This window comes from Lynx rufus, unplaced genomic scaffold (assembly GCF_022079265.1).
Source record: "Lynx rufus isolate CCGP_SWC_20201006 ecotype Redwood Valley unplaced genomic scaffold, mLynRuf1.p SCAF_13, whole genome shotgun sequence".
Classification (NCBI taxonomy): Eukaryota; Metazoa; Chordata; class Mammalia; order Carnivora; family Felidae; genus Lynx; species Lynx rufus.
The window spans coordinates 25,161,369-25,176,385 of record NW_025814827.1 but is presented as its reverse complement, the minus strand read 5'-3'; the positions used below and the strand labels follow the sequence as shown (position 1 = coordinate 25,176,385).

At 34.7% G+C, this 15,017-nt stretch overlaps 1 protein-coding gene across 5 annotated transcripts in view; it reads right to left on the bottom strand.

Moving 5' to 3' along the window:
- The window catches only part of GABPB1 (GA binding protein transcription factor subunit beta 1), a 69,618-nt gene that overhangs the window by 17,578 nt on the left and 37,023 nt on the right, over positions 1-15,017 (bottom strand). For 3 of the 5 annotated variants that reach the window (XM_047075124.1, XM_047075120.1, XM_047075119.1), the window contains exons 2-6: positions 12,027-12,134; positions 7,543-7,710; positions 6,140-6,334; positions 4,536-4,683; positions 4,070-4,183 (exon numbers count right to left, since the gene is read on the bottom strand). In XM_047075124.1, the coding sequence (XP_046931080.1) occupies positions 4,070-4,183; positions 4,536-4,683; positions 6,140-6,334; positions 7,543-7,710; positions 12,027-12,134 (733 nt within the window). The remainder of the gene's footprint in view (positions 1-4,069; positions 4,184-4,535; positions 4,684-6,139; positions 6,335-7,542; positions 7,711-12,026; positions 12,135-15,017) is intronic. The other 2 variants (XM_047075123.1, XM_047075122.1) reach the window with 1 other exon arrangement.

The window sequence follows — 15,017 nt, the reverse complement described above, 5'->3', positions numbered from 1 at the left end:
TAAAAAAAAAATATATCCATATGAAAAAGAAATGTTCACTCTGGTTGAATGCTAACTACAAGTAGTAAATGCTTTAAAGCATAATCATCTCTAAGAAATTTCTGAGATCACACACAATCAAGGCACAATTCAAGAACTTTCATCTTTGCACTATTCGCAATGACTGTCATTAAAATAATAGAGTTCCTCCCTTTCATCTGAAAAGTTTTCTTTTTTAAGTTGTACTATAGTAAGGAATTTAAGAAAAAATTATAAGAAAACCAATTACGTAAGAAGACAAAGTGTCCCTCAGAAACCCTATGAACAACACAATAGTGAAATGTTGAAACATGTAAGAATAAAAGAGAAACCCTAAAACTTTAAGAGTGTTAATTAAAATACATACAGGGGCACCTGGGTGGCTCAGCTGGTTGAGCATCTGACCTCGGCTCAAGTCATGATCTCACGGTTTGTGACTTTAAGCCCCATATCCGGCTCTCTGCTGTCAGTGCAGAACCCACTTCAGATCCTCTGCCTCCCCACCTCCCACCTCTGCCCCTCCTCCACTTACACTCTCCCAAAAATAAATAAATCTAAAAAAAATAAATACATACATACACACACCTCTAAATGTCAAAACACCTCTAAAGGATAAAAAAAATTAGTGTAATATTTACTGGTCTAAATCAAAAGTCAGATTGTTATATACAAAGAGAGCCTAGATAACCTGCAGCATCTTTGAAAATATCTGAGATCTCTTGTTCAACAAAACTTCTTAATTATAACACCATAAAAGCCTAATAAGACAGAGAAAAACCCATTTGTAAGATGTTCTAGGGATTGAAAATTCTACATATAAATATTTCAACACTAGAAACTATGCTCACTAAAAACATTTCAAAGGTATTGTGCTTACAATTGAACCTGAAATTAAAAACAAAAAAGCAAAACCAAAACAATCTTATAAAGTCCAGTAACTTATCCCTTAAAGCCAATTAATTCACTTTTACAGATCTAGTTTAGGAACAGCAAAAAAACAATGTGCAAAGGGGACCTGATTCAAATTTCACTCTTAGGAGAAAGGAAGAAAAGAGCTATCAGGTGCATTATACCTCTAGAAAAACATCTTAATAAAAATGAACAGAAGTTGCTCTAAAGAAAAAAAGAAGGGTGGTCATAGATGTCTATTTAATCAAGAGATTATGTAGTTGGGCTGCAAAAAAGAATAAGGGTAAGCAAAGCAAAATCAATATAGGACCTCAGGCTACAGCCAGAAATTAGTGTTTCATGAAAGAGTTTATTTTAAAAGGACCAGACAAACTACACTACAGCTGTTAAGGCCTACATCCAACCAATCAAAACTTCCAATTCTACATCCCAAATAATTCTCAAATCTATTTGCTTCTTATCTCTTTGCCAAATCCTAACCCATGCTACCATTATCTCTTCCCCAGCTGACTGCATTAGACTCCTAACTGAACTTCCTTTCAGAGTCTGCCAAAGTAATAATCACTTTAAAGGTCCTTTATTTATTTTTTTTAAGTTTATTGATCCATTCTTAGAGAAAAAGAGAGAGAGAAAGAGAGCATGCAGCATGGAGAGGGGGAAGGGGCAGAGAGAGAAGGAGAAAAAGAATCCCAAGCAGGCTCCATGTTGTCACCACAGAGCCTGACGCAGGGCTCAAACCCACAAACAGTGAGACCATGACCTAGGCCGAAATCAAGAGTCAGATGCTTAACCAATTGAGCCATCTATGTGTCCCAAAAGTCCTTTATAATCTTACTTTCAACCACCAGGAGTTACTCTCCCATTTGCGGGGCTTAGCCACACTGGCCTCTGAAGTCCCCTTTCAAGCTCTTTCCTGCCTCAAAAGCTTTACATGTGTCCTCTTCCTCAAATACTCTTCCCCCAATGTTTGCTTACTAATTCCTACTTAATCTTTAGTTTAAATATCTCCTTCTAGGAAGATTCTCTGACCCACCAGACTAGGTTAAAATCCTGCATTCTTTGTATGTACCACTAATGACAGTTATTTTATCTGTTTAATATCTTGTTCTACCAAAAGACTACATGTTCCATAAAGGTTGGGACTGTATCTGATCATTTACCATTTTCTCTCTAGCACCAAGCAGAGTAATGCGGCCAAAAGAGATGTTCAACAAAAACCTGTTCAATGCATGAATAAATATTTTCTCATTAAAAATGAATGGCTGTTTATAAACAACAAGTGGAAATTTGAGCACAAGAACAGTTTTCAGTGTCCATCACAAAACATGATCTATCCCTCCATGAATTTTTATTGTTTGTACATTTTTGTTTTGTTTTAAAGCAGAGAGAAAGAGGGAGTGAGGATGCGAGTTGCCTGAAGTTTTGATTTTTTTAATAGAAAATACCTATAAGAGTGGCCTGTAAGCTTTGGTAGAAAGACAGGATAATACAGCTGCCTCTGCTTATTAATAAATACAGCATACTACATGGCGGTGGTTTTCTTCATGGGGCAAAAGGCAGCTGCAACCTCCAAAAGAAAACCTTTTCACTTTTTTGTATCTTCATTTTGGAATAATTTCCAAAATGGAATGAACTGGAATGGAGTTCTTATCTACCTAAATCCCTAAATCTCCATTAAAGAAGGACAGAGGAGCAAAACACTCCTCTGCTTCAACAGACACACCTCAGGAGTAAAAGCAAGAATGGTGATGCTTTTGTTTGATATAAGAGAAAATGATAATCACAGAAATAGTTATTCCTATCACAAGCCAAATTATAAACATTCTAGAAGAGACAAGTCCACTGATCACCAAAAAAATGCAGTATATTATAGTTGTCACAGACATACATACAACTTGGGAATCAATCAGACCCTGAGCACAGAACTTTTTTACCACTTAATGACCATGCTATTTAGGGCAAAATTATTTAATCTCATGAATCTCAGTTTCATCATATACAAAATGCAAGCACTACTTTATTTCCCCGATCCTAACTAGGATGTCCTTGAAAAAAAGTACACATAAACATTTCCTAAAATCGAGATGAGTCTGACAATTGATGTTAAAAGAAATTGAACAGTCAAGAAATAATTAGCCTGAGCATGTAGAAATTAAGTGGTGAGAAGATATTTCTTTATCTGATTTCACACCTCAGCTGAGTTATTTACACTGGTGGCAATGTACTCACCTGAACTTTAACTTAATTCAAGCTCTTAAAATATCTTCAGAAAGATTCCACTACGATGTAGCATTAAAATGAAAAACTACTGCGCTCAGAAGATTGTATGCCACATGCAATAAAAGTCAACTGAAATTCCTAATCTCTCAGACTAGACCATATATAACATTTTCAAAAGTAGAAGTTAGAGAAGTTGGTATGACTAATTCATGGAGCCAAATATCTAAGTGTCGAAATTTCAGATGACCTTCAAGAATACCTCCTTAATTTTCAGAGATACATACTTTCAGACAAAAAATTTAAAGTTTAACCAAATAGAAACCACCAATGAAATTAATCTTCTTTGCTATGCTTATGCAATGACAAAGATGCTAAGGAGATCTAGGTATAAGCTATAAAAGCAGCATATCAACAGGGATTCTGAAAAATCTTAAGACTCCCAAATAAAAAGGTGTAGATTCAAACATTGATTATGAAGCTGAAACTGGAGAATAGATAAATGTTTATAAGCACTAGTTAGTAAAAAAAGAGAGAGAGAGAAGAGAGAGGTACATTTTTCCCCCTGAAAAAAATACACCTTTCAATCAGAACACCATAATGAGTCAAATCCAGTAATGAAGACCTTCAAGCTTTTGGGTGAGGATTCAATGAGATCATAAGTAAAACATTTACCATGGTGCACAGCATACACAGTAAGCATTCAATGACCTGTTGTTGTTATTTTTATTATTGATCACAATTTGAAAACACACTAATTTAAATAATGAATGACAACAAATTATACCCCCCTACCCTGGCCCCCTGCCTTCACATGGCCATAATCTGAAATCTGCTCACTTTAGCCCTTTATATTATCTTCCTAGCCTTGTAAATATTTGAGTCTCCAACCTTTTAATGTACGCATTTGACTTGTTTTTCTAACCTGGAGTTTCTGAAGAATTGGACAATGGAGCAGATGCTTCAGCTAAGGCAGCTAACGTAGCTAATACTGATGTGGAGGAGTTTCCAAACTGAACAGCTGATACACCTGTTTCATCTACGAGAAAAGAGAAAATAGATTTAAAAATTTTTTAATTTTAAAGGAGCTTAATTCTACTGCATTTTTCTGATATTCTATTTTGCTTTATTCAATTCTTAAAAGAAGCTTGGATAATAGTTTTGTGAAAAACAAGCTTTGATAGCATTAGTTTTTGAAACATAATATTGTAACTCATTTTGCAATATCATCTTTCTTGATATTGTCTCATAAAAATCTTTTTTTGCCAATACGAAAGAAAACCAAGTGACTGATATAATCTTACCCTCATTCTCCAACAGTCCTTTCATAAAAGGAGGAACACCTACTAAAGCATAAAATCCCAACAGCTATCCTATATGCATCTCAATACCTGTTGCCTTGGATGAATTTTCTGAAGATACCAGACCTGTTAGGTTCACCACCCCTCCAGGTCCGATGATAAACTGTGGTGTGGCAGCATGTATCGTCACAGTGTCAGGACTCTCAGGGTTTGTGTTGATTTGGTTCTGCATAGCAATCTAGGGGCCAAATCAACACAGTGTTTTCAGAATTACAACCAGAACATAGGGCACAGATTCTCAATTCAGTACAAACACAAAGGAAATTCTAAAATTTAAGAAGAATCCTATAATACAAATGAAAATCTTTGTATACAGTCTACTGAGAGCATAGTGGTAAATCAGAGACAGGAATTTACATCCTAATTCCCTATTAGGTAAAGCAGTAAAATCCCATGAGGAAAGAATATCTGAAAGGCTTTTATAGAACACAGTTGGATATTTTGCTGCCCTGTGGCTATAGAAATTATATTACTTAAATTATTTCCTCTACTATATTCAGCAATATATAACACTATACATATAAAGCATGTCCTTCGCAGGGCACTTGTTATGATGAGCACTGGGTGTTTTACGTAAGTGAATGAATCATTGAATTCTACTCCTGAAACCAATATTGCACTGGATGTTAACTAAATATAATTTAAATAAAAATTTGAAGGGAAAAAATAAATAAATAAAGCATGTCCTCCCCAATTAATTCTTTTCTATCTTCAACCCTGACCCCCAAATTGCACTCCTAGGAGTAAAAGAATTCCAAGAGGCATCACAAAATTCATCTTCCTGAACATATAACATCTTTTCAGTAGAGTCAGAAGTGTCTTAAAGAAAAGTTCTACTGGGAAGGAGAACAAGAAGATAGACAAGAGGTTCTGAGTAAAGATAATTTACATCAATGTTGTGTAGCTAAAGAAAAGAGAGGCAATACTGGTTATTTAAAAAACCTGTCTCAGGGCGCCTGGGTGGCTCAGTCGGGTAAGCACCCAACTTTAGCTCTGGTTGTGCTCTCAAAAGTTCATGAGTTCGAGCCACACGTCGGGTTCTGTGCTGACAGCTCAGAGCCTGGAGCCTGCTTCAGATTCTGTGTCTCCTTCTCTCTGCTCCTCCCCCATTTGTGCTTGGTCTCTCTCTCTCTCTCTCTCTCTTAATCTCTCTCTCAAAAATAAACATGAAAAAAAAAAAAAACGTTGCCCAAAAGCCATAAGTAACTAGGCTCATAAACAGATTTTTTTTTGAGGATGATGAAAAATAAAAGAAACCAATCAAAATTATAAAGACTGCATCAATTACTCAGAGGGCAATGTTATAGTTGCTAAAGAAAATTTTTAGTGGAAGTTTAACATATTTTGAAAAACCACACTGTATCCAAATATGCAACAAAAATAATTAATAGAATAAAATGTCTAGAAGGGGAATTCAGGAACTTAAAAACACAGAAACACCTTATTTAATCTTCTAATGTTACATGTAAAGACTATGGTCTCAGAAAAATGAATAGCAATGAACAAAGAGTAAGTGAAAGAGGAAAGGACTGTCCAAAATAACGAAATCCAAAATGAAAAGCTAGAAGCTAAATAGCTCAAATCACCCCAAGACAGAGATCCTTGTATTTTCTCAAATTAAAGCCAAAGGTTACCTGTAATATCTCTGCCAAATCTTCATTCCCGTTGTCTATTGAAATATCAAATGCAGTTTTACAAAATTTACTTTGCGTGTGTACATCAGCACCATATTTGATTAAAAGTTCCACCACCTCTTGATGATTGTGTTCTGTGGCCCAGTGCAGAGCTGTCATCTTCAACATGTCCTTTGCATTAACATCAGCACCATGCTATAAATATATTGCAAAATAAGATATTTCTACAATATGAAATATAAAGAATTCCAAATAGGAAAATACTAGCCACTATGCTTTAAAGCAATAATGTGCTACTAACATGATCGGCTATTTTTTGTGTTGAATAATCTGTATGTTCCACAGATCTCCACACATCTGTCACTTAATCAGTTTTCTATCATGCTAACTTTGCCAACTGTTTTCCTTCTAATTTCTTAAGAGTGCAGCAATGATTTTTTCACTCACCCAGAGGTGAACATCATGACATAAAATGGCATAAGAAGTGAAGGACTGCTATGAGCACTCCTCCAAAACCCTCTTTAATTCTACTCCCTTATTTATACAGAGATAGCCTCTGCTTTCAAAACCAGTATAATATAAATAATAAAAGGAGCTATCCTTTTATATAAATAAAATATATATATAATATATATATAATATATAAATATAAAATATATATATATTTATATATAAATAAAATAAAATATATCCTTTATATAAATAAAAAAGGAGCTATCAGGGATGTACTGTCCAATGTGGCAGCCACTACACACATGTGGTTAAGCACATGAAATATGGCCAGTCCCAATCGAAATGTACTAAGTATGTAAACACACACTGGAATTCAAAGACTTAACACCAAAAAAAAAGGATGTAAAATATCCCATTAACAATTTTTACATTGACTTCATGTTGAAATGACAATATTTATATATATGAGGTTGAATAAAATATAATATTAAAATTAGTTTTTACTTTTTTAATGTAGGTAATAGAAAATCTAGAATTACATGTGTTCACATTTGTGGCTTACATATTGTATGTCTTTTGGGTAAGTTGATCTAAAGGCTATAATAAAAATCCTTATTTGTATTATTTATTTGTTAATCAAGCCTTATGTTTCCTTCCATATTTTAACTGTGTCAAGTCAGACAAAGCCATAGTCCCTCATCATAATGGAAACCAAGGTCTCAGAAATCAACTGTCTGACTTAACTAAGAACATACCTAGAGGAAGTTCTTCTCCCACAAAGAAAGCTTTAAGATAATTTTCATTTGATGGAATTACATACAAAAAAAATGAGGTAACATAGAAAAAAAAAGTAGATATTTAATAAAACTAGTTCCCTTCTCCCTCTTACAAAACCATAAATCCTTTGAAGGCTTACTTTCAAAAGCAAAGTGCAAAAAGAGAACACATACCTTAAGCAAAACCTCTACTATGCTGGCATGGCCCTCAGAAGCTGCCATATGTAATGGCGTTCGGTCCACTTTGGTTCTCGCATCCCTACTTACACCAGCTCGGAGTAGTACTTCCGTGGTGGAGTAATGCCCATACTGTGCTGCCAGATGAAGTGGAGAGGTTCCCAGCTATACCGCAAGAAAAAAAAATCCACATTTATAATTGTGGTTTGTTTGTTTGTTTTATATTTATTTTTGAGAGAGAGCAAGTGAGACAGAGAGAGAGAGAGTGAGCAGGGGAGGGGCAAAGAGAGAGGGAAACACAGAATCCGAAGCAGGCTCCAGGCTTTGAGCTGCCAGCGGGGCTCGAACTCACGGACCACGAGATCATGACCTGAGCCAAAGTCAGGCACTTAACTGACCGAGCCACCCAGGCTCCCCTATAACCGTTTTTTAACACACTTCTATTACTACCTTCTAGTTTATATTTTCTGTTTACATAGCAAACAGATTATATTATCTGTTTACAGAGTAACTCAAAACTCAAGAAAATAATTTATGCTTACCACATATTCGTCCTAGAGGAATTCCCACACATTTCTCAATGAGGAAGAAAAGTCAGTATTTTATTTAATTCAAACTTGCTTTTTTATTTTTTAACAGATAAATAGCATGAACAAAATTAATTTCATCATAAATTAGAGATAATTAGGGTTTGAGAAATTTTTCTAAGTACTGGAATGTTTTCCCCATATCAGTCACACAAAACTAATTTTCATCTATGAAATTCATATCAAATAAATAGTGTAGATTTTGCATTAAATTGTTTTTGAAGGACTTAAAAAAATAAATTTATTAAAGCAACTCAGTGATCTTTTTAAAGAAGTTCATATAATCATTTTTCAAGGGAAAAACCTGCTGAGGTATACTTGCCAAAGGTGAGTCAGGACAGACCCAAAACAGAGCCCAGTTCTCCTGAAACTCTTGCATGTGGTATAGCCACTATAATAACATTAAATTCACAGTATGCAGGGGAAGTAGTAAAATGTAAGTTAGGAAGAACCTTATCAGAGGCATATACTTTAATAGGTGAAAGTCAGAATTAAGTTACACACATTTAGAGGCATAGAAAGTCCCTATTAACTCTAATTACCAAAGGCACTGATGTTCCAAAGAACAAAGATAGTTCACTAGAATATGAAATTTGTTAAGATCACTACTATAATAATAGCAAGTAAGATTTCTGTTAAAGCACTTTCCATGGCAAGCATTATTCAAGAGTTTCTTTGGGGAACATTCTTTTTTTATTTTTATTTTTATTTTTATTTTTAGAAAGAGAGAGAGAGCATGCACACGAGTGGGTACAGGAGCAGAGAGGGAAAGAGAATCCCAAGCAGGATTCAGTGTGAAGCCAGACGTGGGGCTCAATCCCTCAATCCTGGGATCATGACTTGAGATGAAATCAAGAGTCAGGCGCTCAACTGACTGAGCCACCCGGGTACCCCAATTTGGGAAGTATTCTTGTAAGTTCAATTGCTGCATCATAGATCATGTACATGTTCAAATTTACTAGGAACTGCCAAACTGTCCTCCACAATGTTTATAGCAATTTACACATATCCTCACCAATGTCTGAGACTGCTAAGCTTTTTTTGGCAAATCTGGTAGATATGCAATAGCATTTCATGATTTTACTTTGCATTTGCCCAATTATTAATGTAGTTGAGCATCTTTTCACATTTATTGGTCATTTGAACTTTCTCTTTCATTTGCCCGTTAACAAGTCATTTGCCCAGTCTTCTTTGCCTTGTGTGTCTTTTTTATTGCTGTCATGGGAATTCATTATGTGTTATTGATACTAACCCTTGTTAAGATCCTTTTGTCTGGGGGTGCCTGGGTGCCTCAGTTGGTTGAATCTGACTCTTGATTTCAGCTCAGGTCATGATCTGACAGTTCGTGGGTTCGAGTCCCACATCAGGCTCCACGCTGACAGTGTGGAGCTTGCTTGGTATTCTCTCTCCCTTTCTCTCTGCTCCTCCCCTACTCCCATGCATGCACTCACTCTATCTCCCTCAAAAATAAACATTAAAAAATTTTTTTTCTAAGATCCTTTTGTCTTGATACACTATAGTATCACTATGATATGTTTAGATATAGATTTTTTTTTAAATTGTTCCTCCTACAGATTAGCTGGGCTACTTGAATCTGAGCTGCTCTCTTTCACCAGTTCTGGAAAAAATCCCACCCATTATCTCTTAAAATTATTTCATCCCTCTTCTCACTATCCTTGTGGATTTTTTATTAGATACATTAGACTTTCGCATACCAGCCTTCATGACTTCTGAGATCTTAAATTTTCTATTTTTCTGTATTCTGGATTTTTTTTCATACCTTTCAGTTTATTAACTTTCTCTTTAGCTATTCCTAATCTATTAAAATCTTATTTAGAGGGGCACCTGGGTGGCTCAGTTGGTTAACTACCCGACTTCAACTCAGATCATGATCTCATGGTTTGTCGGTTCAAGCCCCACGTCAGGCTCTGTGCTGACAGCTTGGAGCTTGAAGCCTGTTTCAGATTCTGTGTCTTCCTCTCTCTCTGCCTCTCCTTCACTCCTACTCTCTCTCTCTCTCTCTCTCTCTCTCTCTCTCTCTCAAAATAAACATTAAAAAATTATTTTAAATAAAAATAAAGAAAATAAATAAAGCTCAGGTCATGATCTCACAGTTCGTGAGATAGAGCCCTGTGTCATGCTCTGCATCAGGCTCCAAGCTAACAGCACAGAGCCTGCTTGGGATTCTCTCTCTTCCTCTCTCTCTCTGCCCCCCTCCTGCTCACATGGGTGCATGCTCGCTCACACTCTCTCTCTCTCTCTCTCTCTCTCAAAAAATAAATAAATAAATAAATAAACTTAAAATCCTTGTTAATCTCCTCTGGTGCTAGTTGTTCCAGTGAGTTATTTTCCAAGTTGCTTTGTGTCCTTGTGCATTTAGTCATTTTTGACTGTTCATTTTCCTTGAAATTTCATTTGTGGATACTGTGATGAAGGTAGGTTCCCCGGGAAGAATATTAATTTGCTTCTTCCAGGAACCTGGGGTAACCTCAGTCCAAAGATTATTTTAAATTCATTTTTCAGTGTACAGTTTTTCGGAATGCACAAGAATTTATGAGTTCAGGTGACAAATGTGTCCAGGGATGGCTTGTGACTCCAAAATCCTCACCAATAATTTTTTTTCTTTCCATTTGGTGACTTGTTTCAAGTCAGTTCATTTTCCTTGTGGTGCCTTAACAACAGGGCAAGGGCAGGGACAGAAGTAGGTAGGAAGAGGGAAAGGGCATTTCTGGTTTACGCTTACACAGAAGGTGCATCTCTTTGGGATTCCAGAATTATGAGGAGAGGATTTCTTAGGAGGCTTCTATGAGCAGTCTCAGGTCTCTGTCTCCAGTAACCCATGCCAGTGAGGTGGGCAAACAACAGGCAAATTCACTGAGTTCAGCAAATATTCTTAGGGTCAAAATTCTCTGGATTCTGGTTGTTTGCTTAGTTTTGCAAGTTAATAATTCCTTATTTTCTTTCTAACTCATCAGTGCAGTAAAGAAGATTTTTTTCAACAGTTAATCAAAAAATGCTTTATCTTTTAGAAAGACAAATGCTGAAATATTTATGGATGAAATAAAATATTTCATAGAATTTGCTTTAAAATAATACAGAACAAAAAGTGGATGAAGTTATAGAGGAAACAAGATTCATCATTTTTTGGTATATTTGGTAATTTTTGAAGCTGGCTGAAGGGTATGCAGGGGTTGATAGATACTTGAAATATTCCATAATAAAAATTTTTTTGTTTTTAATGAAAAACAAAAAAGAGCATAGGACAAGTATACCAGAAACAACAAAATCAAAAATCTGGAATTTTTAGTTGTTCCCAGTTAGGTAGGTTAATCCAGATTCCTAACCCTTCACACTCCCAAGACCATCTCTTTCGACTTACCCCAGGAATTAAGTACAGTTATGGTTTTTATCTTCCTCACAATTGCCTTCTGTAGTTACTAGGAACATGTTCCCATTCCTTTCTTCCTCTTTGATCATGTTTGCAATAGTGTTACAAGTATCAATTGAAATATGAATGTATTTCCTTTTTAGGAGCAATTATCACCTTAACCTCAATCTTTATCTGTTATTTTCTGAATTATAAATTCTACCTGTGCCATTTATCAGCTTTAAATTAAATTCCAAGCAGCTACATTTTATATTCACCCTACAATACTGAACTCCACAGTTTAAAAGAAAAACCCTTTTGTAGACAGAATATCTAGATAAGGTTGTCATATATACATGACATAAAGATACAAATCATTTCCTTTAAAAGACAGCTATAATTCTAAAACTACAAATTTGCAAAAAAAATTTTTTTGTTACATATAAATACAATACTGACTTTATCTGAAAAAACTAAACAGAAGAAGAAAGAAAAAAAAAGAGTACAACATTAAAATCATTCTTTACCCAGTCTGTAGTAAAAGGAGCTCCATTTGCCATCAAAATACGAACTTCATCATCTTGACCTGCTCGTGCCGCTTCTAAAAGCTTCTTCCCCAAATCTACCAGGGACATCTAAACAAAGCAAAGATGAACTTAACATCTCTCTTCATACATTATGACATGATTATTTTTCTTGTATCTTTATTAATACCAATTCTCAAATATCCCTCTAAAAGTTTGTGAAATGGTTAATCTGCAACTACAGATCACACAAAAGCAATTTATATTTGAATTTTTGGAACAGATATTCCCTTTTTCATTAAGTTTTTACCTAGCATAATAAAATTAGTTTGAATTCTCCAAATATAACTAGTAAACACAGATGAGGTAAGCAGCAGAGAAGGCTTGTCTAATATTTAGGAGTGATAAGAAACTGTTTTCACTGGAGTAGTTGCAGCAATAGTTTTTCATAAAAGTAAACAGAAATAAGGTACAAAATACTGTCCTCTGTAGTTGATGAAAATTAAAATAAATATATCACAACAGCTTTTTGCAATGGTAAATCAGTAGATGTACTCAGAAAGTAAAAATAATACTTTGAATGATTGCACAGTCAATATACATTCAAGTTCTTCCAGAAAAGGACACAATTCACATTCAAAGAAAATGCTGAAAAGAAAGTTGAACAGTATTATCAAAAGACTACATGTCTCACTAAGAACCTAGAAAGTTAAGTATACTTCATTCTCTTGTATTCAAGATACCTGAGAACACTAATGTCACAGGCCAGAGTTGTAAAAGTGTGTGGGAGTGAGGGTGTGGAGGTAAGCGGGGAGTGTATCTTCTTGAATAAGAAATACTGAAATATATGTTAGGGAACGATCATGAAAGGGTACACAAGTGAAGAAAGATTTGAATGTATCAGACATGCTCAAATTCAAGAGATGATAGTTCTGAGGAGAAAAAAGCTCCCAAATTCAGAAAGACTATTCAACTGGAAAGCTATTCAATGATATTATATAGTATCCTTGAGGAAAGGCAAACAGGTAGGGTTTGAGGCCTGGGAGGAAGGGAAGATACTGAATCCCTGAGATTTCCACAGGGAAAAATCTGCCCGTGTTATGAATTTGCCTCAATAAGTGAATACCCTTTGAGAATTCAGTAGTCAAGGAGAAAGAAGTTCTAAGAAGGAGATGTCAGGTTGATTAGTGTATTCTAATCTTGTATGAAGAGGTATTATTCAAGAAGGAGGGGAGAGGACTATGTATGTATGTATGTATATATGTATGTACATACTTACGCGAGAAGGGAGTTGACAGAGCTTAGAGAGGTTATTTATACCAGGAAGGACAGACTTCATTACATAATTAGAAGAGATGTTAGGGAATGTAAAAAGATTGATTAAAAGACGCCCCTTGAAAGAACAGATTTATGCTTACATTACTGTATTTTTTAGTAGATTCTACAACATGAGAATAGTTGTAAGGAAGGAGTAAGCAGAAACAGGTACTAATGCTGGGAGGCTGATTAAGTGAGATGAACATGTCCAAAACAGGTATTTGTCACAAGGCAGGAAAGAACTTCTTATAATTATTCAATTTATAAGGATAAAAATCATTTAGAATATATTCCATGGTGAAGAAGAAAAACAATCACGTGAATTTATGTGTTTGATGTGGGGGTTTTTGCATGCTTTTTTGTGTGTTACATTTTCACCCCTGAATTTCTCATTTCCTTTCTGTTTTCTTCCCATTCTCTCATACCTCGATGGAGTCACTGGAACCCAAGATACAAATTAATCCTGTTAAAGACACTATGAGCTAAAGAGATTACTGATTTCTGATGAAGGATTCGTCCCAGGAAATATGTAGCAGGTGGATAGTAAAAATTTACATTACACTCAATAAGCAAAGAACCTGCAATCATTTCCTACAAAAGGCAGGGTAAGGCAAAAAGAAACTGACCTCTCTTCCAAAAAAAAAGCACAGTAAAATCTAAACTGGCCACACTAACACAGTGACTCCACTTGTATCACCAAAACTTAATATAAATGTGGTTTTATAATGAAATAAATCTTCACCCAAAATATACCCTTTTGAGTATGTCTACACAGGTAATATAAAATCAGTTTGAATTCATTCAGCATGCACACTTCCAGATGAGTGAGACATCTGGGTATAGGGCTTTTTCTCATTTTTGGAAGCTGGGTTGTCTGCCTTTTTCTTAATGTTTGTAAGCATTCATAACATACATTCTGAATATGAGTTCTTTGTCAGATACAATATTATAAATATCTCCCTCCAGAACCTGATTTCTTCACTCTCCACCCCTTTCTTTGATATCACATATTATCTTCTATGGGTAGATAATGAAACCTCAATGTATTAAAAAAAATAAATAAATAAATAAAATAAAATAAAATAAAATAAAATAAAATAAAATAAAATAAATAAAATAAAAAAAATAAAATAAAAAAAATAAAATAAAATAAAATAAAATAAAATAAAATAAATAAAACAAAACAAAACAAAACAAAACAAAATAAAATAAAATAAAATAAAATAAAATAAAATAAAATAAAATACAGCAAAGGAAAGTTTGCCATAAAAATGAATGTAAGAAACATCAATGTTTTAATTACGCAAAATTTTGGTCTGATTCAAAATGAAAAGGGGGAAAAAAAACAACAACATGAACCCAACATAACAACAATCAAAGGACATGACCATATATTTTCCAAAAGAGAAAACAAATAATTCATAAGCATAAAAAATGTTCAGTGTCATAAGTCAAATAAATGTAAATAAAAGTAATTTCTGATGCAGTCAAGAATGAGTTGAGACTCACACTTCCATATATAGTGACATACATGTTGATAGCAGTATAAAGGGATCTGATTTAAAATTTTTTTAATGTTTATTTATTTTTGAGAGACAGAAACAGAGCGCAAGAGAGGGAGGAGCAGAGAGAGAGGGAGACACACAATCCCAAGCAGGCTCCAGGCTCTGAGCTGTC